Source organism: Photinus pyralis, unplaced genomic scaffold (assembly GCF_008802855.1).
Source record: "Photinus pyralis isolate 1611_PpyrPB1 unplaced genomic scaffold, Ppyr1.3 Ppyr1.4_LG10, whole genome shotgun sequence".
Lineage (NCBI taxonomy): Eukaryota > Metazoa > Arthropoda > Insecta > Coleoptera > Lampyridae > Photinus > Photinus pyralis.
This window is the reverse complement of record NW_022170250.1, coordinates 20,447,724-20,471,971: the sequence shown is the minus strand read 5'-3', so window position 1 is coordinate 20,471,971 and position 24,248 is coordinate 20,447,724. Positions and strand designations below refer to the sequence as shown.

General features: G+C 34.6%; 1 protein-coding gene and 1 long non-coding RNA gene across 2 annotated transcripts in view; one reads left to right on the top strand and one right to left on the bottom strand.

Annotated features, from left to right (window-relative positions):
* Window positions 1-451: 451 nt before the first annotated feature.
* Window positions 452-1,719, top strand: LOC116162092. Its single transcript, XR_004143483.1, has 3 exons — window positions 452-495; window positions 581-1,516; window positions 1,572-1,719. It is a non-coding gene; the product is annotated as an uncharacterized LOC116162092 (long non-coding RNA).
* Window positions 1,720-8,379: 6,660 nt separating this feature from the next.
* LOC116162444 (synaptotagmin-4) overlaps window positions 8,380-24,248 on the bottom strand; it is a 43,110-nt gene continuing 27,241 nt past the window's right edge. Inside the window, exons 2-6 of the mRNA XM_031476062.1 lie at window positions 19,976-20,223; window positions 19,166-19,374; window positions 10,272-10,644; window positions 9,907-10,224; window positions 8,380-9,856 (exon numbers count right to left, since the gene is read on the bottom strand). Coding sequence (XP_031331922.1) covers window positions 9,737-9,856; window positions 9,907-10,224; window positions 10,272-10,644; window positions 19,166-19,374; window positions 19,976-20,223 — 1,268 coding nt within the window. The 3' untranslated portion in view covers window positions 8,380-9,736. The remainder of the gene's footprint in view (window positions 9,857-9,906; window positions 10,225-10,271; window positions 10,645-19,165; window positions 19,375-19,975; window positions 20,224-24,248) is intronic.

Here is a 24,248-nt window from a genome sequence, read left to right as displayed (position 1 = left end):
GTACCAATATAGGCCAACCTCAGTTTTAAATATTTAATATCAAAAAAGGTAATGATAGACGTGGTGTAAAAAATACCGTTTTTGTTGTACATGCATCGGCTCCTGACATTTGTCTTAAAAGAGGCGCAAAATCATGGACCACAAAAAAGATAATTCCATAGCTACATGCGGCGTTTCCCGTTCTAATCGGGCTACCTCAATCTACACTACAGTACTAGAGGAAATTGTTCCGACTGAAAATGTCAGCAAATGCAACACCTGTCTAAAGAAAAAGTTTTCATCAGTTTTCGAAGTTCGATTTTGAATAGGTAAAAGCAGTTAGAAAATTCTTACATTCTTCTTGAGTTGATCTAGAAAATTAAGCAAACTAATTTATCTCATAACTTTATTTTTTTGTATTATTTATGTGCCCTTTTTCGCGCAATAGTTGTAAATTTTTCTTATTGTTACAGATTCGAAATTTATATTTCCTGCAGTATGGGCTAACGCTGCAAGGTATTTGTCTCATAATTATAACTTTGTATTATCGTTTTTGTGCCTTTTCTGTGGTAATAAGCGTAATTTTCCCTTATTGTTACAGATTTGAAACTTATGCCCACAGCCGAGCACCAGGATAAGACGGAACGTCGCTGGAGAGCGATCGCCAGGCCGATTTGGTATTTTTTCAGTTATGGAAAATTAGGAAACCTATTTTTCTCGTAATTTTAGCCTTTTATGTGGCTTTTTGTGCATTTTCTCCAGTATTATTTGAAATTTTTGTATATTGTTTTAGATTCGAAACTTATATGCACAGCTGTGGTGATGAAGCCAAGACAAGACGTCGCTGGAGACGGATCTGGTAGGAAAAATTAGACTCTTGCCTGGAATGGAGAATGAGAAAAACCTTACTATTTCACCTCAACCTCCCATACTAATATATTGTTCTATTGCAGCTAAGAGCCACCTTAAAGAAAATAAAAACAGATTTATAATTTAATAAAGATTATTGAGTTATTATTTATCCCTTACCCTTTTCCCTAAGGGCCCAAAGGAGGACCATTGACTGACAGCTAACTGGCGCACATGACATATCAGTACATAACAAGAACCTTTTTTTTTGGTAATTTTTACCTTTTTATCGTTTTTTGTACATTTTCCCTTGTATTTATTATGATTTTTGTGTTATTGTTTCATATTTAAAATTAATATGCACAGGAGTGAAGGGGAGAGGGGTTAGTTTATACAACGCGTCGCTAGGGACGGATCGCCAGGCAGGATTGTAATTTTTCAGTTGTGGAAAATTAGAATACTTATGTTACTCGTGATTTTAACTTTTTGTATCGTTTTTTGTGCATTTTCTCTAGTATTAATTATATAATTTTCTTTTATTCTTTCAGATTCGAAATTTACATGCACAACGGAGTTCAAGCTGGAAACTGATCGACCACGGAGAATTAAACTCCTTTCTGGAGGGGAAAATTGATATTTTTCAGTTGTGGGAAAATGCGAAACTTATTTTTCTCGTGATTTTAACTTTGTATGGCGCTTCTTGAACATTTTCTCTAGTATTAATTATAATTTCTTTGTTTTAGATTCGAAACAGTTGTGGCCAAACTAAGACCAGACGCTGGGGACGGATCTGACAGCAAAACTGAGACTTTTTCTGGGACGGAAAATTAAGAAATAGTATATTGAAAGACAAGTGTTACAATGCGACCTATTGTAATACGACTATCTTGTGGCACGAGTGGCGTAGCGAAGCGGAGCCACGAGTGTCCACAAGATAGGAGTATTTGTAACCCGTGTTTTTCATACTATTTTTTCTATTTCGGGGCCTTAATTTAATTAAAAAGTAATTATCAAAAACTACAGGAAACTTTAGAATTACTATGTCTTAAGTTGGCAACACCATTTACGTTGACGAATTTTTAAGTTGGCAGCGTAGATAAACACAGCACTGACATTTGGAAGCTTTAAATTCCGTGAATGTGTAATTTTTTACTCGTAGATAAATTTATTTATGGTGGATGTGTAAACTGCTGATTTGAAGTGTATTAAGTCCTTCGTGTACCAAAAATCAAGGAAAACACATCCATTTTACGTAATTTGATTTCACATCTGATGATTTGACGTTGACGTCTTGGCGAACTGCCAACTTAGAGATGAAAAGTTACCAAAAACAATGTTACAATGGAACTCATTGAAACACTGTTTTTGCCGAAAACAGTTGCACAAAATTCTCATTGTAACACCGAAATAAGAAAAAGTAATTTTTTTCATCATTTTAAATTTGTGTATCGTCTTTTTGTGTCTTCACTTAGCAATAATTATAATTTTGACTTATTGTTGCAGATTCGAAACGTATATCAGCAGCGTGATCAAGCTAAGACAAGACGTTGTTGGAGACGGATCTGGTAGGAAAAATTAGACTTTTGTCTGGGATGGAGAATGAGCAAAACCCATTTTTTTATAATTTTGAGTTTTCTTATCCTTTTTGTGCATTTTCCCTTGTATTTATTATAATTTTTTCTTATTATGTCAGATTTAAAATTAATATGAACAGAAGGGAGGCGAGGGTGCAAGTTTCCAAAGGGCGTCGCTGGAGACGGATCGGCCAGAAAAAATTAAGCCCCTTTCTGGAATTGAGAGTTAGGAAAACTTCTTTTTTTCGTAATTTTGACTTTTTGTAGCATTTTTTGCGCATTTCCTCTAATAGGAATTATATTTTTTTCTTATTGTTTCAGATTAAAATTTTATATGCATAGGGGGTGCGTCGTTGGAGAGCCAGGAAGACATCCTTTCTGGGATGGAAAATTAGGAAAACTTATTTTTCTCGTAATTTTCATGTGTGCCATTTTTTGTGCGTTAATTATAATTTTATTGTTTCAGATTCAAAATACAGTGAGTTTACTTCATTTATAAACACAGTTGAATATTTCCTACCAATGCGAAGTATGTTTTTGATAATGAACGTTCGCCTCAACCTCATTTACTAATATGTTATTCTATTGCAGCAAAGAGCTACATTAAAGAAAAACAGCTTCACAATTTAATAAAGATTATTGAGTTATTATTTATCCCTTTACCATTTTCTTCAGGGGACCAGAAGAGAACCATTAACTGACAGCTAGCTGGTGCACATTGCATATGAATACATAACAGGAACCGCACACAATCACCAAATTTAATTAAGATATAGGATGATTAACCAAATGTATGAGTTGAGGGAGCTGTGAAATGAGGAAAACTTATTTTTTCGTAATTTCTGACTTTGTGTATTGTTTTTTGTGCCTTTTCCCTTGTATTAATTATATATATATTTTATTCCAGATTTATGCACGGGGGGGGGGGGGCGTCGCTGAAAAAGGAAGGATTTGACTCCTTACTGAGATGGAAAATTGGGAAAATTTATTTTTCCCGTAATTTAAATTTTTGATAGCATTTTTGGTGCATTTTCTCTAGTATTAAATATAATTTTTTTTATTGTTTCCGATTCAAAATACAGTGAGTTTATTTAATTTATAATCACAAGTTGAAGGAACAACTTCACAATTTAATAAAGATTACTGAGTTATTATTTATCCCTTTACTCTTTTCCTTAAGGGACTAAAAGAAGACCATTGACTGGCTGGCGCATATTGCATACGAATACCACACCCAATTTAATTAAGATGGGGGTGCTAAGGACTCTTAGTATTAATGGTAAGTTTTCTCTTGTTTTAGGTTCGAAATTTATCTGCACAGTGTGGTGAAGGTAAAACAAGACGTCTCTGCCAGGGAAAAATTAGACTCTTATCTGTGATGGACAATGAAGAAAACTTATTTTTTCGTAATTTTGATTTTTTGTATCGTTTTTTGTGCAATTTCCCTTGTATTAATTGTAATAATTTTTTCTTATTGTTTCAGATTTCCAAAATTATATCTTTGATGGATTGAGGAGGAGGACGTCGCTTCCTGGTTTTGAGCCTTTTTGTGCCAATAGTTTGTATAATTGTTTCAGATTCGAGAATTTATTTGCACAACTGGTGACAAGCTAATACAGGACATCGATGCAAAGCGATCTGGCAGGAAGAATTTGTTTCCTTTTTGGGATAAAAAATTAGGAAAACTTTCGGGAAAACTATTTATCGCCTAACTTAGATTTTTTGTACGATTCGTGGTGCAATTACTCTAGTATTAATTATAATTTTTTCTTATTGTTTCAGATTAGAAATGTGTACCCACGGAGAGGGGGGGGGGGGGCTAAGACACAGAGCGTCGATGCAACCTGATCGGCCAGAAAGCCTTTAACTCCTTTCTGAGATCAAAAATTAGGAATCCTTATTTTATACTCTCAATGGTTTGTATCTTTTTTTGTGTCTTTTCTATAGTAATATTTGTGCATTATTGTTTCAGATTGGAAAATTTATTTGCACAATATCTGCTACGCTAAGAAATGACATCGTTGCAGCGGGATGTAGCAGGAAGAATTTGACTCCTTTTTGAGATAGAAAATTAGGAAAACTAATTTTGATTTTTTGAAACATTCGTTTACTCTAGTATTAATTCTAATTTTTCTTATTGTTTCAGATTCAAAATTTATATCAACTGGGAGTGGGTGGGGGACGTCGCTACAAACTGATCGCCCTGAATTTAACTCTTTTCTCAGATGGAAAATTAGTTTATTTATATTCTCAATTGTTTCTATCTTTTTTTATACCTATCCTATTGGGCGTCTGCATGATCTCGAATTTAAACTTTACTTAAATAATTTAAATATGTAGTCATCTTAATAGTTTCAATACTTTTATAAGTTTATTTTTTCCCCCCCCGTTCTTTTGAAATGTGTAAGTACCTTTTAGATAAGTTATTTTTTAAATCTAAAACTTTGTTCATTTTTAGGTTAACCCAAATTTCAACTTTAATGTAAAAATTCAACCCCCCGGTTGGTTGTCTTAACAAGGCTTGATAATTAATTCGTCTTGAAACTTAGGACAACCTTTCCGTTTTAACCACCCTTCAGGTTTTTTCACTTGGCTTCGGCCAGTTAATAATTAAAAAACAACATGTTCGTCTTATCCGTCTTCAACGTTTGTAATTTACCGTTTTCCTGTTAACTTTCACAGTAAGTACTAGCTCTTAATGTTTTCAAATTTGCTATATTGTGATACACTTCTAGTCGCCTGATGATGGCAGTACGCCGAAACTATAGTCGCTGTTATTTTTAAAAACTTCAACGAATAAAACTATATGGGGAAGGTTTAGAGATTTTTGATAACATAATATATTTCAACCCCCATTTCGAGGAACGATGGATCCAACTCAAAAAAACCTATTGGGATAGTTGTAATTTTGTATTATTGTTTCAGGTTCGAAAATTTATTTGCACAACTGGTGCCAAGCTAAGGCAAGACATCGCTCCAAAGGGATCTGGAATTTGACTCCTTTTTGGATAGAAAATTAGCAAAACTATTTTTCTCGTAATTTTTTTTTGTACCACACTTTGTGCAGTCATTCTAGTATCTAGGAATCTGGCAGGAAGAAGTTGACTCCTTTTTGTGACTGAAAATTAGGAAAATTATTTTTCTCGTAATTTTGGTTTTTTATATCTACCATGCTTGGTGCAGTTACTCTAGTATTCATTATGCTTTTCTCTTATTGTTTCAGATTCGAAATGTAAAAAGCATTATGCGGGTCACTCTGTAATTGGGCGCAAGCCGGTTGAGGGCCCAGAACAAGAGAGAGATAATAAATAAATAAATAAATAAAAAATTAGGAATCCTTATTTTATTTATAGGTACTATCAACCCTTTGTATTTTTTTTGTGCCTTTCTATAGCAATATTTATAATAATAATCTGGCAGAAGGAATTTGACTTCTTTTTGGGATGGAACAGTAGCAAAACTATTTTTTTTGTGATTATGTTTTTTTTTTGTACCATACTTTATGCAGTCACTAGTATTAATTATAATTTTTTCAGATTTCGAAAATTATATCCTTGAGGGGGGAGGGCGTCGCTTCCTTTTTTTCTACTTTTTCTATAGCAATAATTGTAATTTTGTATTATGGTTTCAGATTCGAGAATTTATTTGCACAACTGGTGACAAGTTAAGACTTTTTGGGATAGAAAATTAGGAAAACTATTTCTCTCTAATTTTGATTTTTTGTACCATTCGTGGTGCAGTTACTCTAGTAGTTACTCTAGTATTAATTATAATTTTTTTATTGTTTCAGATTGGAAATGTACATCCACGGGGGAGGAGGGGGTGGGGGGCTAAGACAGGGCGTCGATGCAACCTGATCGGCTAAAAAACATTTAACTCCTTTCTGAGATGGGAAATTGAAAATCCTTATTTTATTTATACTCTCAATGTTTGTATCTTTTTTTGTCTTTCCTCTAGCAGTATTTGTAATTTTGGATTATTGTTTCAGATTGGAAAATTTATTTGCCCATAAGCTAACACGTGACATTGTTACAGAGGGATGTGGCAGGAAGAATATGACTCCTTTTTGGGATAGAAAATGAGGAAAATTATTTATCTCCTAATTTTGATTTTTTGAACCATTCGTTGTGCAGTTACTCTAGTATTAATTATGCTTTTCTCTTATTGTTTCAGATTCGAAATGTAAAAAGCATTATGCGGGTCACTCTGTAATTGGGCGCAAGCCTGTTGAGGGCCCAGAACAAGAGAGAGATAATAAATAAATAAATAAATAAAAAATTAGGAACCCTTATTTTATTTATACTATCAACCCTTTGTATTTTTTTGTGCCTTTCTATAGCAATATTTATAATAATAATCTGGCAGAAGGAATTTGACTTCTTTTTGGGATGGAACGGTAGCAAAACTATTTTTTTCGTGATTATGTTTTTTTGGACCATACTTTGTGCAGTCACTAGTATTAATTATAATTTTTTCAGATTTCGAAAATTATACCCTTGGAGGGGGGGGGGGCGTCGCTTCCTTTTTTGCTACTTTTTCTATAGCAATAGTTGTAATTTTGTATTATTGTTTCAGATTCGAGAATTTATTTGCACAACTGGTGACAAGTTAAGTCTTTTTGGGATAGAAAATTATAAAAACTATTTCTCTCCTAATTTTGATTTTTTGTACTATTCGTGGTGCAGTTACTCTAGTATTAATTATAATTTTTTCTTATTGTTTCAGATTGGAAATGTACACCCACGGGGGTGGGGGGGGGGGCCTAAGACAGGGCGTCGCTGCAACCTGATCAGCCAGAAAGCATACTCGAAATATTGCTTTGTGCCTTTTCTGTGGCGATAGTTGTAATTTTGGATTATTGTTTCAGATTCGAAAATTTATTTGCATAACGGATGCTAAGCTAAGACAGAACATCGCTGCAGAGGAATCTGGCAGGAAGAATTTGACTCCTTTTTGTGATTGAAAATTAGGAAAATTGTTTTTCTCGTAATTCTGGTTTTTTATATCTACCATGCTTGGTGCAGTTACTCTAGTATTAATTATGCTTTTCTCTTATTGTTTTAGATTCGAAATGTAAAAAGCATTATGCGGGTCACTCTGTAATTGGGCGCAACCCTGTTGAGGGCCCAGAACAAGGAGAGATAATAAATAAATAAATAAAAAATTAGGAATCCTTATTTTATTTATACTATCAACCCTTTGTATTTTTTGTACCTTTCTATAGCAATATTTATAATAATAATCTGGCAGAAGGAATTTGACTTCTTTTTGGGATGGAACAGTAGCAAAACTATTTTTTATAATCATAATTTTCTCTTATTGTTTCAGATTGGAAATGTACATCCACGGGGGTGGAGGGAGGGCCTAAGACAGGGCAGAAAGAAAGATCAGCCAGAAAGCATTTAACTCCTTTCTGAGATGGAAAATTAGGAAACCTTATTTTATTTATACTCGTAATATTGTTTGTGTCCTTTTTTGTGCCTTTTCTGTGGCAATAGTTGTAATTTTGGATTATTGTTTCAGATTTGAAAATTTATTTGCACAACGGGTGCCAAGCTAAGGCAGGGCATCGCTGCGAGAGATCTGGCAGGGTGAATTTGACTCCTTTTTGGAATGTAAAATTAGGAAAACTTTTGACTTTTTGTATCGTTTTTTGTGCCTTTTCTCTATTAATTATTATTCTCTTATTACAGATTCGGCACTTATATCCACAGCGAATACCACAAACTGAGGCAGGACGCCACTCAAAACGATCGTCCCGACAGAATTGGACTTCTCTGATCGTGGTAAGACTTATTTTCCTCAAAATGGGGGTTTTTCTTTGTCAATTTTCTCTTATTATTGCAATTTCGTAAAGTTTAAAATTGGACCTCTTTTTGGGGTCGTTTAATGGAATACTTATATTCCTCATAATTTGATCGTTTTTGCCACATAAAGTGAACCCGTTTTTCCTGAAAATTACTAAGCCCATCAAACGCAATGTTTAAGGAATTTATTGATTAACACACGTCAAATGATATACAAGTTATTTGTCTCAATTTTTGAATGTGGTCGCTGCTTAATCTATCCTCAATCTAAGATCTACTTGCACAGTAGAAAATATTACACCTGCCTTGTAACAAACAGCTCAATTAAAATGGAAGCAAAATCTGATGACATTAGGTATAGATATGTGCATTTGGTGTGTACTTGTTCACTACATTTTGTTGTATATTATCTTCGTTGTGTTGCAGAGTTACACAAAACTATAATTCAACACTAAAGTGATGTGCGTAAATACAAGACAAACGTAATATTTACAAAAAAAGCCTTTATTACTAAGTTAGAAAAAACTAGAGTTTTAGCTGACGGACCTATCCTAAAACGTACCATACTAATCAATACAAGAAAAAAACGATAGATGTTCCTTTGTCTATTTCTACACATAACACTAATGAGTGTTATTAATGGAAAGGACAGTCTTGGCGTATTCATTCTGTAAGCTACACGAGATCAGGTAATTAAGCGCAGATCTCAAACTTGTATAATAACAATTTGACGGATTTGTCTTTGTTGGATTACCTTGCAGGGTGTGAAGAAAGTAAGTACGAAATTACAAATTTGTGTATGTCATCTTACACCGATACAATAATTGTCTACGTTCTTCCGTTCGAAAATTAGAAATAAACATTGGTTAATAGCTTGCAGCATTAAAATTATTGGTACTGATTTTTTTGTTGCTTAAACCTATATCACAAACCATTTCGGCAGAGCCATTCTCTGCTTCTTAGCTAGTTAAACCTGCATTAGTTGGTGCTTATCTACTAAAGCCAAAAAACCGGGTAACGTGAGACTATGTTCCTTTAATCTTCTGCATCAGGTCAAGGGTTGCAAGAGTGAAGGTAGAGGAGCATCAACTAAAATAAAGCGCGCATCGTTCCCTTTTTTATATACAAAGCATAGTACTAAGATTAACCTTTATATTTACAATAAAATTTAAGTTTGAACAGAGGTAAATAAACCGGAATGAAGGGTACAAGTATAAATTTGCTTTAAGCCCATACACAAATCCTTACCCTACGTTGTACTTATAAACATTTATATTTACATTCAGCTATAACTTTCAATAGGTATAAGTAACATAAAATATTTTTGAAGCAATCTTATCTACGGATACAATTACAACAAACAGTCTAGTTGATCTATTTTTATGAGTATTTTTCGGTCCTTTTTGAATACGATTAGAAATGATAGTTGAAAGACGTGCGCAACTCAAAAATATATAATATGCTTTTAGGTGATGCTAGTTGATATTAACAATGACGGACCGACTCATTTTGCAATATTGCGGTAGGTTACTCACGAAGCTTATGCCAATCGGCAATCTGGCGACGAGGTGAGTTACATACTTCGTTCCAATGGTGTAGAGCCGAACCGGCACATTTCGGCCCGCCAAGTTCCAATCGTCCAATCACCTACAAGAAGAAAATGCAAATTATCTTAACACTGACCGAGCTTTTCTCACCTCGTTTTTAGTGACACGATCCCAATCAAGAAGAAGGAATTCCAAATTGACATTTTCTAAACCTTCACCTCCTGCCGGTATATCAAAAACGAAGCTCTCGTTAAATACGGGACTTAACGTTCGTTTTTTGACGTGCGTTTTCTTTTTTGCTATGCGCTGTCCGTTGTATAACAAATACATTTTTACATAAGGATCCGCTAATCCGGTGACATCCATCTTTGGAAGGTTACGTGCTTTCAACACGACCACTGTCAGACGATTTGCAGCTGGTTGCCAACATAAGGAAACCAGTAACTCCCCGCGTCCTTGCGAACGTATCTGAAACCGACGGTTATTAGTTCTGGAAGATTACAAAGGTCTACCACCTTTAAGCTTCTAGGCTGTATTTCGCGACACAACGCTATTTGCTGATTTTCGGCTTGGTTAATGTCGACGGCGTTCAGCGCGCAGAAGACCTCTCCAATTATGTCATCTCTCGAGTAACGGTCGAAGCTGAGTACGACAAAGTGAAGGGTGATGCTTGGAAGTTGATTGAAGTTGATGCCGTAAAACGTGAAGTCTTCGTCGTATACTGGATTGCATGTCTTGCGAAGAACGCGTGTTTTCACCTTATGTTGTTTGTCGGGCAATAACTGAAGCTTAACGTAGGGATCGCTTGAGCCCAAATTGGGATCCTTGGCCGGTAAGTCTCGGCAACGTACAACGGAGACTATTAGCGCATTCTTATCGTGCTTGTATCTAGAAAAAGTACCAGATGATAATCTCGGTTATAATCGTCTACTCTGAATTTCTATTCGAAAGGAGGAATTGTTTTTCACTTATTCTGATGATTTTGGATCGACTACGTAGAAAGATAATACTAAACGGATATCGAACTTAAAAAAATTGGAGACAATTTTTACCTTACTTTTCTTTCTACTTTTTTGATGTTCCCACAAGTAACTAAGTTATAAATCAAATACTTTTTATTGCATTTTTGGACTTTAGCGCTGTTGCCAGGTTCGAGCAAGTCATATGTCAAATTTGACGTCGTCAATCTAGGCGGCTTTGAAAAGTAACTCCTAGAAATGTAAACCGCATCACTCTATCTCTTTTATTTCTCAAAATATCCCTGAAAAACATCGAAAACAAGCAATTTGGAACACCCTGTAAGGGCGATCTAAACAAATAAAATAATTGTTTACTCGAATATAAATCGAATATAAAAGCATTAAAAACAAGATGTAGCGCGAATATAGCGCGCTACATTCCGTGTAGCGATGAGCTACATTTAAAAGGAAGTAGCGAAGAAGTAGCGACGATACTTTTTATAAATAAACAATACTGAAAAGTAACAATTTACGAAATTATACAATTTATGAAAATAATAAGTTTGTCATTTTTTAAAATGATACCAAAATGAATTCAGGAGGGAGATCATGGATACAATTTTTTTTAAATGAGTGTCAGTTCTTTATTCTCTTTTCTATGATATATTATAGGGTGTCATAATGTGATTGAAAAAAAATAATAAAACTAATCTTCTTTACATAATCAAGTAAGTTCAATTAATTTTTTGATCAAATTAGTAATTAATTAAATATATATTGTGTTTGAAAGTCACGTCTTTAAAATTAGCAGTTTTTTTTTTAATTTTTTCAGCAACCACTGCACATAAAGAATTAAGGGACCGTATCTGGGTCTGTGACTTTTCTTTCATTGGAAAACCCCAGACACCAAACAGGGAGCCTAATTTAATTTTTTTTACTCTCTTTCTCTCTCTCAGTGGCGTAGCGAAAAATTTTTTAAAATATTGTTACACAATCAGAAGGGGTATACAAAAATTTGGGTCACGATTTCATTGGAGGGCGCTTTGGACTGAACCTTTATTTGTCATGTTAATTGACGATTAGTGCCTGCGATATTTTCAGATTTATGGGAGTTCCGACCTTTCCAGTGCGTTTTATACAAAAGAACGCAGTTTTGAAACACTACTAATATGATTTTACGTAAACCTTGTTATTTTAGTTATTAAAACTAAACCATCAGCGTCCACATTCCGCTGAAGAATTTAAACAAGCTTAACATTTCATTATTAACACCTATTTTAAAATGGATGCCGTTTTTTTAATTTTAGCACTATACCTCGATATGGTGTAGTAAAATAGTTATTTGTACGAGTATACAACTAGAGAAAAAAGTGGAGTTTTTCAACTCGAGTTGTAAGTTTGACACATGAGCGTAGCGAGTGTGTCAATTGATGGAGAGTTGAAAACCCACTTTCGTCTTAAGTTTTACACATAATTTTGTCTGAAATTACAATCAAAATTGAAAAATTATCATATGCAATAATGAAGTTTGATACAAAGCAATCTAGCATGGGTACGTTTGAATTTTAAATGGCATTATTAAGATTGACGCAGCAATTGCTTTTTACTTTCCTCACTAGAGAGAGAGATGAATTTGCAGTTTGACTAATGAGGGCGAAGCCCGAGTTAATCAAGCAAATTCATGGAAAAAAGAATCTTTCTACACGTTTTGTACACGAAATTTTTTTGCGTAGTGATCCATAATAACCCACAATTGACATTCGCGATTTACTGTCACTCAAAAATGGATGCTATTGTTCATAGACAGGACTAAACTCCATGGAAACGCATTGTAAAAATCGTGAAAAAAGTACCATTTTCCATACGATTTATCGTTAAAAAAAGTTCGATAATGTCATCACTATGTAAAAAATAACTTTTTGTTCGCCCCGAGGTTCGCCCTTTTTAGAGACGAAACTCACAAAAAGGCTCATACACTGGGCTTAATATATCGATGTCTATCATGGAGATTTCGAAAACCGTAGAAGAGACGAGGTGATTAAGTTATTATCATGCTGTAAAGACATACACAAAATGCCCAGTACTTCTGCAGATATGCTAGAAAAACCGAAACGATTTATTGTTTTCTGATGTTATTTGAACAGAAAAAAATTTAAAAAAAACATTTTCTCACTGATACTATTTGAGATCTACAAGACAGCGTTGAAAGGTTTTCAATACAACTTTTGCATCGCAGAAATCATCACCAACTTCATTTTTTATACGAGTCGTAGAAAAAGTACATAAGTACACTATCGAGTACCATTTTTTATTACCAATATAAGGATGCACGGCACACAAAAAAAAAGTTGGAAATTGTTGGTTTCAACAGGATTTTTTTAAAGGTATCCTAAAACCTCTTAGCTCTTAAGAAATAATAAAAGTTCAAAATCTAAAGAATACTCCAAAGGACTTCTCTTGAACATACTCTCCTCCCTAGAAGGTTCTGGAACATCCTTATTGTCTCCTAAATATTTTTGATTGTAAATTTTTTTTAGTTTCCGCTATTCCGGTCACTTCATGTATCCGTCTCATGAATTATAAAAAAAATGGTAAAATTCTTTATTCATTAATTAATTTCAATTTAAAAGGTTTTTGGCTGTATGCTCCAGCAATGTAATTTACGTATTTTCATGACCGTGAACATTTTTGCAAAAAAAATCATATTGGGTTCGTAAACGTGCCATTATTTTTTATTTAATCGTTTGCATATGCTGTGCCCAACAATCTTCCATAGAAGATACCGCGATGGTCAAATTAGGAAAAGTTGTGCAATTAAACAATTATTACCATATCATGCTTTACAGAAAACCAGAACATTCCGAATACTTCCGAAATTCCACAATAACCGACATTTGCCAATTTGGCTTTATTATTTTTTTCTGATGTTATTTGAACATATACAAAAAAAGAAATCTCTTTCTCATTGCCACTTTATGAGCTCTACATGACACCGTTGGGAGATTTTCAATACAACGTTTCGTTTCGGAGAAATCATCATTAACTTTATTTTGTTTTATAGACCGTAAAGAAGCTACATACTGTATTGAGTATCATTTTTTATTACAAATCCAACGATATACCTACGTCACACACACAAAACAAATTGGGAACTGTTGGTTTCAACAGGATGGCGCGACCGCACACAACGCTCTATTTGTGCCAGACGAGGGATTAACCACTATTAAGAATTGTTACAGTATTGCGCGAAATTGTACCTAAGGGATTTCGCGCATTTCCAAGAGATTTCGAAGAGATTTCGTGAAATTGTAAGGGATTGCGCGAAATAGTTGCAGATTTCGCGAAATAGGGATTTCGCAGCTTTCAAAAGATTAGGAAGATGTCGTAGAGATTTCGCGAAATAATCGGCGAGTGCTAGAACCTGCAGCAGATTTCAAATACCTTTTTCTCATCGACTATAATCAAAGAAACACCCTCCACTGTAGGCGCAATCGCAATAAAGTTCTCAGAAATGTAACGATTTCGTAAGCGATTTCGCGGAATTCCCAAGCGATTTCGCGGATTTCGCAAGCGATTTTGCGGATTTCGCAAGCGATTTCGTAGATTTCGCAAGTTTTAACGTGATTTCCACAGTTTTTAGAAAGATTTCGCCATTTCGCAAGGGATTTCCCATGTTTTATTGAAATTTGTGACACGATTTCGCGAAGTGGTTTACCCCTCGGTGCCAGAATACCTATCGGATAACTTTTTCATTTTCCAGGAAACTTGTCTGATAGGTATTCTCGATGTACCGACAGGCAGACAGACCGATCGCCATTATTGACGTTTTGTTTGATTCGGATTCCTGGTGCTTCAAAACGTGAGGGGGAGGTCGTTTTTTACCCCAATGCATGGTAAAAATTGAATTGTGTTATTCAGAGATTTTCTACATTTTCAGTATACTATCGCATAAAGAAAACCAAATACTTGTATGTAATGTTGTTGAACAATAATTAAGCAATCCTATAAGTAACTTCAAGTAACTAACTCAATGCAGATTGCAGAAATACTCGCATATGAAAGTGTAATGTAATATTAATATCTTTTTTCACTACTAGCGTCTACATGATTATTAACCTTTTTTCCACTTGTAAAGTAGGCTTTCTCGGCATTTGTTCAAAGTGGTTAATAATGTGGACATTATTAACTAGTAGTCAATAATGAGAACTGTCACGCTGTCACTTTTAGAAAACACAACCGGAAATTTTGCTCAATAAACGTTTAGACAAGTTCTCTAAAATGAAGAATTGCCACCATCCGCCATTTCCAGAGAAATTACATACCTAAAATTATCACATTTTGAAAAAAATCGAACGAAATTACTCTTTGAAAATATCTCAATGACAGAACAAAATATGGCCTGTTTGACTTGTACTTCTACGTACTTGATTGACATGTTAAATTAATAAACAAAAAATTCTGTCCAACCGTTCATTTTCTTATCAATATAATATCTTAATTTAGAGGAATTCAAGTGCTAGTAGTGAAAAAAATAGTATATATACCACGGTAGAGAAGTCTATTATTGCCTTCGCACCTTACACTCCTCGGCGCAAGCGCCTCGAGATGTAATCTTGGTGCTCAGGCAATAATACTGTACTTCTCTACCTTGATATATAATGTACTATTATTGCATTTTTGGACTTTTGCGCTGTTGCCATGTTCGCGCAAGTCATACGTCAAATTTGACGTCGTCAATCTAGGTGGCTTTGAAAAGTAACTCCTAGAGATGTAAACCGCATCACTATATCTCTTTTATTTCTCAAAATATCCCTGAAAAACATTGAAAACAAGCAATTTGGAACACCCTGTAAGGGCTATCTAAACAAATGAAATAATTGTTTACTCGAATTTCTTAATTCCTAGTATAATAAGAAATATACATATAATAGCATTAAAAACAAGATCTAGCGCGATTTCGTGTAGCGATGAGCTACGTTTAAAATTAAGTAGCGAAGAAATGACGACGATACTTTTTAAAAATAAACAATACTGAAAAGCAACAATTTACGAAAGTTAAATATTTTCATAATTATAAAATTTATGAAAATAATGAGTTTGTCATTTTTAAAAATGATACCAAAATGAATTCAGGAGGTAGATCATGGACACAATTTTTTTTAAATGAGTGTCAGTTTTTAATTCTCTTTTCTATGATATAGGGTATCATAATGTGATTGAAAAAAAATAATAAAATTAATCTTCTTTACATTTTAATCATGTCATGTTAATTGACGATTAGTGCCTGCGATATTTTCAGATTTATGGGGGTTACTTTCTAATGCGTTTTATACAAAAGAATGCAGTTTTGAAACACTAAAGTTGAAAAACACTTTCTTCTTAAATTTTACACATAATATTTTCTGAAATTACAATCAGAATTGAAAAATGGGTACGTTTGAATTTTAAATGGCATTAACACAGCAATTGTTGTTTACTTTCTTCACTATAGAGGAAAATCGTGATTTTCTTCACCCTTTTTAGAGACGAAAGTATTTGTTTCTAAAGTAGTAAGTTATACGAATATGAAGAATGTTAAAGACTCATAGAAAGGCTCATACACTGGGGAATTGGTGAAAACTTGCACAACTGAGTTATTATCACGCTGTAATGAAAACCACAAAATTCCCAGTACCTACTTCTGCAGATATGCTAGAAAAACCGAAAAGATTTTGTTTTTATTGTTTTCTGATGTTACAACAGATACAAAAAATTAAAAAAACACTTTCTCATTGGTACTATTTGAGCTCTACAAGACAGCGTTGAAAAGTTTTCAATACAACCTTCGCATCGGAGAAATCATCATCAACTTCATTTTTATACGGCCCTTAAAAAAACTACATACACTATCGAGTACCATTTTTATTACCAATACAACGATGCACGGCATACAAAAAAACTAAAGTTGGAAATTTTTGGTTTCAACAGGATAGTTTTAAAGGTATCCTAAAACCTCTTAGCTCTTAAGAAATAATAAAAGCTCTTAAGGGCTCTAAAATCTAAAGAATACCCCAAACGACTTCTCTTGAACATACTCAAAGATTTTAAAAACCGTTTACTCCCTAGATGTTTCTAGAACAGGCTCCTAAATATTTTTGATTGTACATTTTTTTTAGTTTGCGCTATTCCGGTCACTTCCTGTGTATGCCGTAATTACTCACTAACTAACTAACAGATTTCCAAATATTACTCCATGAATTGTAAAAAAAAATGTTAAAATTCGTTATTCATTAATTCATTTCAATGAAAAAACGTTAAAAGGTTTTTGACTGTATGCTGTAATTTACGAATTTTTATGACCGGGAAATTTTTGCAAAAAAATTATATTGGGTGCGTAAAAATGCAATTATCTTTTATTTAATCGTTTGCATATGCTGTGTTCAAAATAAGGATGTCTATCATTTTTTGTCGAAATTGGTTTTTTGTCCATAACTTTTGATTGAGAAGTCTGATCGTAAAAGTACGAATCGTTTTGGATTCTACGCACCAATTTAATAAGAAAAAGTGTTTTCCCGAGAAATTTTTGCCTTTTTTTTTGAGCCGAAAAAAAATTGTCTCAGATCGACCGGGAAAACTACTAGATCAAAAGTTACAGCCCTTTGAATTTTTTGTCGAAATTGGTTTTTTGCCCATCAATTTTGATTGAGACGTCTAATCGAAAAAGTACGAATCGTTTTGGATTCTACTCACCAAAATTAATAAGAAAAAGTGTTTTCCCGAGAAATTTTGGTGTAGTCGATTTTTGGTAAAAAGGGAGGTACACTGTCTATGAATGATATGTTTCTATTTAAAAAATCCAAGATGGCACCACTTGCGGTATTTACGGAAGCGGGGCCATCTTGAAATTATTGTACTCGTATTTCAATTCGCAATGGTCGAACGGGCTATGTGAATGTCGCTGTATATTAATTTGATGTTTTATGGAATGTTACTGAGACCGACTGTATCATGTCCAATAAACCAATACCTACTCGGTTTACGGGAACGTCTGTGATGTTCAAAAAAATTTATTTCTCCATATTTAAGGGGCTTTATAGAGACAGATATTTTACAGTAGATAAGGAAGCTGGTTCTGCTCATGCGTGATACGCCCGCACTGAATTTTCTTTTATTTAAAGGACCTACTGTTAAAATTTAAAAAAATCGCTATATCTAGTGTATGAGGTCGCTTTTGTATTTTTACCGTTCTCGATCCACAAGAATCCCTGTAACTTATGTCCCTATTGATGGTTCTTTCCTAAACCATAAAGAAGTCACAGTCCAAATTTTGAACAAGCGGCCCCTGTTAAAAGGAGTATTGCTCACACGGACTAGCGGTCGGAAAATAAAAAAAAAACTATAAAAGATCATTACAAAAAAAGTCACAAAAGTGATCCCTGACCGTGACTTAGTTCTCTGCCCAGCGGGTCCGGCTTTTACCAACCAAGTCCGGGCCCGGGTCCGGGTTTTACCCACACCCCTCCAAAATCCTCTCTAAAATAACCTGGTATTTGTGCGACAATTGCGATAAAAAAACTTATCGCAGGGACCAGGCATACTCAAACGTGTTTATAACGAGAAGGTGACTTACTTTTGTAACATGGAAGTATCGACTTTTTAACACTAACCATTGAAGAGGATCCTGAAGTTTAAAATTTTTATTCTCTGGGCATTTACCTAGTGACATTAGACCAAAGGAAAAGAAAAATCTAGGAGTTGTGGGTTTTGAGTCATAAATTCGGACCCCCCCCCCCTTTGCCCTGCTTAATAAAAGTTGCGGTTTCCGCTAGAATGGAAAAATGGTTTTCACCCATTGACTGTTGGATTTGGTGGAGTTGGGGAAAATTATGCTCATCACGAGGAAAATACTTCCAGGTACCTACACTATTGTTCTAATTTCGCTGTACCAACACAAGTGAAATATTTCAGAGTTTTAATTGGAAATTAATTTTACCCTCTTGGTGTAATTGTATTAGACTGAATAGAGTTGGTCTTTTGTAATTTCTGTTTGGCAAAATCTGTTTTCTGTGTGTTGTTCTTGTACTTTAAAGAGGATCGAATCCACCTACGTTCGATGATTATGCGTGGGAATATAGGAAACGTTTTCAAAATACAAATTATAAACATAAATGCCAAAGACCTGAGATATCGCCCACGTGTAATCGCACACTTCTCCAAGATTCTTTGATCAATTCTGCTGAAAGAAAAGTTTGTTTTCGTCTAACGAGCAAAATGTACATCAATAGATGGGAGGAAGTAACGTGAGAATTTTTGCGTAGGATTGCCTACAGCAAATTAAGGAAGTCTTCCAAAAGTAATTATGCTAATTAAAGAGAAAATTTGCAGGTTTACGCTCACTGCCCTAATCATGGAGTTAATGAAAATTGGAAAATTCTCGAAACAAACAAAATTATGTACGGAATTGAGCTAACCTCAGTTTAAATACGAGTTGTCCCAAATAAGAGGCGTTTTGTTGTAAATTCTTTTCGTTGGTTTCGATTTCTTCCTTACTTGGAGTGTGTGATTCGCACTCGGTGGTGTAAACATCTCGAACGGCTGGAGATTCTGTTCTTTCGTTTGCATTTGACGTTTCGATTGTTCCATCGTTTCCAATCGGACTCGGCGTGTTGGCACCAGACATCTACATACGGAAAATGTTATATAATTCACACTATCGTAATTCTGTCACATACATCGCACACACGCATCAACGCATCAATCTGAACAAAACATGCAGTCGCTATTAGAACTTTGTACGCCCTTTCACTAGTTTTTACAAGGAGAATGAGAAGTATCGACCTCCTTCCTTCCTTTTGACATTTAAACATTTTATGAGTCTATGGGGTGTCTGTTCCGTGGCCCCTAATATATATACCTACGCACAAACAGCTTTGCGTCTCAAAACGAGACGACCGCAAAGGCACAAACTGCCACCTAATCCAGCAGTAGGTACAGATTTATAAGATGAGGGAATCCTCGGTTACACAATAATTGTGCCTTAAGAAGCTGCGGCTGCAGAAAGGCGTCTTTGAATTGCTTGACAGCATATCAAGTCAATTTCCACGGAACGCTTTAGAAACCAAAAGCTTTTGCTGCCTTTCGCTCTTAGTTTGTGCCCCATGACTCAAAAATTGAACTGTAACTATGCTAATGTAATGTAAATTGGTTAGTTGGAGTACCCTTATGGTTTCTCCGCTTTATTTGTCCAGTACAGATCATTTTAGCGAAAGCTGTCTACTTACATTTGGTGGCGTTCGCGAGGGATTAGTAGGGCTGGGACTTTTCTTGAGATAATGAGTTGTACTTCCACCCGCCGGACTTTTAACGGCGGTCGGCCTTCTATGACTGTGGAAGGCCAAAGGTTGATCGGGTCCATGCCTTTTACTGTTATGTAGTCTCCTCACGCGATAACAATAGCACGTAACGGCCGCCACGCATAAAACAAATATTCCACCTGCCAAACATAATCCGAATACCGCCGGTGACGTAACTGAAACAAATTGAAAATTAGTCTCCTCGTGTAATGGTGTAACTATAGATCGAGGGTAAATTGGAACTTTGAGGAACGAATGTGGGGAAAATGAAGGGGAAGGAAAATTAATTTTTATTTTGTTTGATTTTCTTGATTCGAGGTTCCAGCGGCAGATACGCGATAGATATTGGAAACGTATATTGCGTGTTGCAAATTGTAATCGATCTAAAAGCTTTCGCTGTCACAATTAAAAAAGTACATCTTCCATGCTCCATCGATAGCTTTTGTGTCAACATTATTTCCCAAAGTTTCACTGATTACTATAATCTAATTAGTGTGAAGGAAATTTTAATGAATACTGAAAGGGCGTCGAGCACAATTACCTTTTCCATTTCTGTATGCTTATTTGCTTTGAGGCACAAAAATGTGTCACTACGCAAACCTTAAACAAATGTCTATAAAAACTGAAAAAGAATTCTGCTGGTTATTAATTATTAGATAGTTTTAACTCTACATTTTTGGATTTTCGCGAATTTAGGAATTTTTAAAAAGTACTACTATTCTAAATAAACGGATAAACCGGGTTAGTTAGATTCTTTTAATTATTACTTTGTTAAAAACATATTCTGTACTGTTCTGAATTTTAGACTGTACCGTGTATCCTGTTTTGGTTGAAACTGCGGTGTATCTCAGCTGTTGATAAAGACTTGCGGTTTGCACGACCCCCTGCACAATCAAAATCAATAACGTTTAATCCAATGGCGTGGTGAAAAAAAGCTTTTGGGTCACCTTTTCGGATATTTGATCCAAAGGTGGTATTTTTTAAATGCAACACCCTGTATATTTTAATGTACATTTTTTGCGTTACTTTTCCTGATTACATTGATGTATCACAACCTATATATTTTTAAATTTTAGCCGTGAAACAAAAATAAAACCTTATTTTTTACAGTTTATAAATAGTAGGCCATGGATTATGGTGATTTTGTTTGTTTCATTGTATCCTTGGTAACTATGGCAATAAAAATTGTAGTCGGATATTTTAAAAACTTGAAAAATTTGATATAATATAAATAATTCGGTATATAAAAAATATAGGTTGTGATATCCATGTGATCAGGAATAAGAATGCAAAAAACTGACGTTAAAGGGTGTTGTATTTAAAAAATACCAACTTTGGGTGAAATCTCAGAAAAGTCCAACATTTTTTTAACCTCGCCACTGGATTCTACGTAAAAATTTCTAAAATAGGCAGTTTTTACCTTTATTTTATCTTATATGCGTAGTAACTAGTAAGATATAATAAACTCCCAAACTTTTTGTTTTCACCCTGTATCTCAGAAACAAGTGTGGCTAGATTGATTCAGCTTCTGGTATTAAAAGTTTCACTAAAAGGTGGCAGACCCTTTAAGGAAATTATCTCCAAAAGGAAATTCGTGCAATTTATTGACTAGTGTTTTTGATATTGGTGCATGCGGTCAAGTATATCAGGTATCTCAAACAAATCAAAATTGAAACGTGGAATTTTTACATCCCTCCTCGTACACTTCCGACAACTGTCACACAGAAAAATCCAAATATTGGCTTAAATTAATAATTTGAAAGGCTCGACAGCTTTGATCAACTTCTGAAAATTTCAAAAGATTACCTACACAAATTTTCATTAACACATGACACAATTCTTGGAGGAGAAGAAAAATCTGCCATAAAAAATGTATCCGGGTAGCACAATAGGTTCGAATAAACACACAATTATGTGATTGACAAATGACAAAACTTTACGAGAATGTTAAACAAAATTAATGAAAGAAAGAGAAACTTACAAAGCTTGTTTCGACAAATTGCTTACGATAATTGGAACTTTATTCAAATAGATGTTTCCCTGTTATTTTATTGTAAGTATGTGTAATTTCGGTTTACTTTTTATCATAAGCGACATTCTTAGACGACATTGTTATACCTTTGCCCATTTTAATCGTAAGCGACAACGTAATGCTGACAAAAAATCGTAACTGTTGTCGCTTACGTTAAATTCTTCGTCGATTACTATAATATAATGAGACCATTTTAACCGTTGGTGTCGAAAAATTTGCTATTAGGCGTTTATATTAAAAGATTTTATTAGATTGCATGTCGTGTCCAAATGAACAGCGTTACTATCCTCCTGGGGGGGGGGGGCATCCACGAAGCCGCCTTTCTACCCCCCCTCCCGCGAGCTTGATTCTTTTAGTTGAACCGTTTACCCCCTGCGATTTTTTTTCCGGAGGTCCACAATTGGGGGGTGGCCGCGGGGGGGTGAAGACGAATTTTGCTAAGTAGTGTTAAATGTTAGTTAAGTTAGTAAAACGATTTATTTGTGTACTTAAAGTGCTGGTACATAGGTAAGTTTCCGTTTAAAATCATGTCTTGGTCATTGAGATAATGCTCTTGGTCTTTTTCCCAACGATCTTGGTGCATAAATAACGATTTTGACATGTTTTGATCAAAATCCATGTGGTCGCCAGAAATGCATCAAATTTATGTCTTGAGCATTGAGATAATGCCCCTAGTCTATTTCTCAATGATCTTGGTGCATAAATAACGATTTTGACTTATTTTGATCAAAATCCTCAGAAAAATAATTTAACATCTTTGAATCAGACACATGCGATTATCAAATGTGCATGTGATGTACTCTTTCAGAATCAGGGTAATGCGTTTGAAACCTTTTAAAACTCTGTATAAAGTATAATTTTGGCTACATTTTGCTCTAAAACTTTCGACCTATACCACAGAGAAGAGTTATATTGAATTGTTACACATCTAAGCGTCATAGGGAAAAATGTAGCGAAAGCCCGAACTCGATAATTACACAGCTATTAGTGAACCGAAATTCATCTAAAAATTTAATTTCGATTAATTAATTTTGCCGCGTAAGAAGTTTTGTCAGTAATATTTTTTTGGATTTTTGTCGTATAAGATAAAGTATACGACAAAAATCCAAAAAGTATTACTGACAAATCATCTTAAGCGGCAAAATATGATCGAAATTAAATTTTTAGGTGAATTTCGGTTCATTAATAGCTGTGTAATTACAAATGGTATCCCGATACAAAATTTTGCTTACATTCTTCATTAAACAAAGTCATACATTTAAAAAAACGTCTCCTGTAAACTTTGCTGTTTGTCGCTTACGATGGTTTGTCAAAAACCCATCGAAATTACCCCACACACAGGCGTTCGACAGAAAAAATAAGAAAGCACTTAACTCCACACGCAACCGCTAACAGAATCTGAACTTAACATTACTTTGAGACACAAATCTTGATGAGAAACAACATTAACTCGATGAATGAAGTGATGATATGTCGGTGGCTATGCAAACGCTGCAAACTTTAACTTTTATAATAAGAAAACCTTGGCCGAAGACGATACGGTGCACTAAAACTACTTCCTTTACTTGGCAAACTTTTGTCATATACGGACAACATGCAAAGAGCTCCTCAGAACTTTCTAACAACTTCTTCTGTACAGAAATATTATGAAAATGACGACCGGGGTTTTCAATCAATCAAATAGAGCGGAATGCCCGAATAAAAATAGCGTAAAAGAACGTACACTTTCCAACCGTCGCGAACCAGCTCGATTGCAGCCTCCTGGTTGCACTATTTAACGAAACACCACTTCCATAATAAAATAAATCTCCTTTCGATTTTTACAAATAAAGCGCCAATCATAACTGGCCTTGATAACGCCAACTTCGACAGAACGATGCCCCCCTACGCCGAATTAATACGTGCATCTCTTGTTGTCTTTCTTAACAGCGATAAAACACGTGTGTTAAACAAATCTCATCCGATAAAGAAAGCTCTTATCGCAAGAGAGCAGATGCCCTCATTTACGCAATTACAAACAATTACACTAGATTTTGAATTAACGTCTACAAGACGTTTACACAACAATATTTATGTATATATCAATAATTTTTTTTTATTCGCACAAAATACCAAATGATATCGTAGTAGAATTTAACAAAGAATTCGAAAATGGATTAAATAAAACTG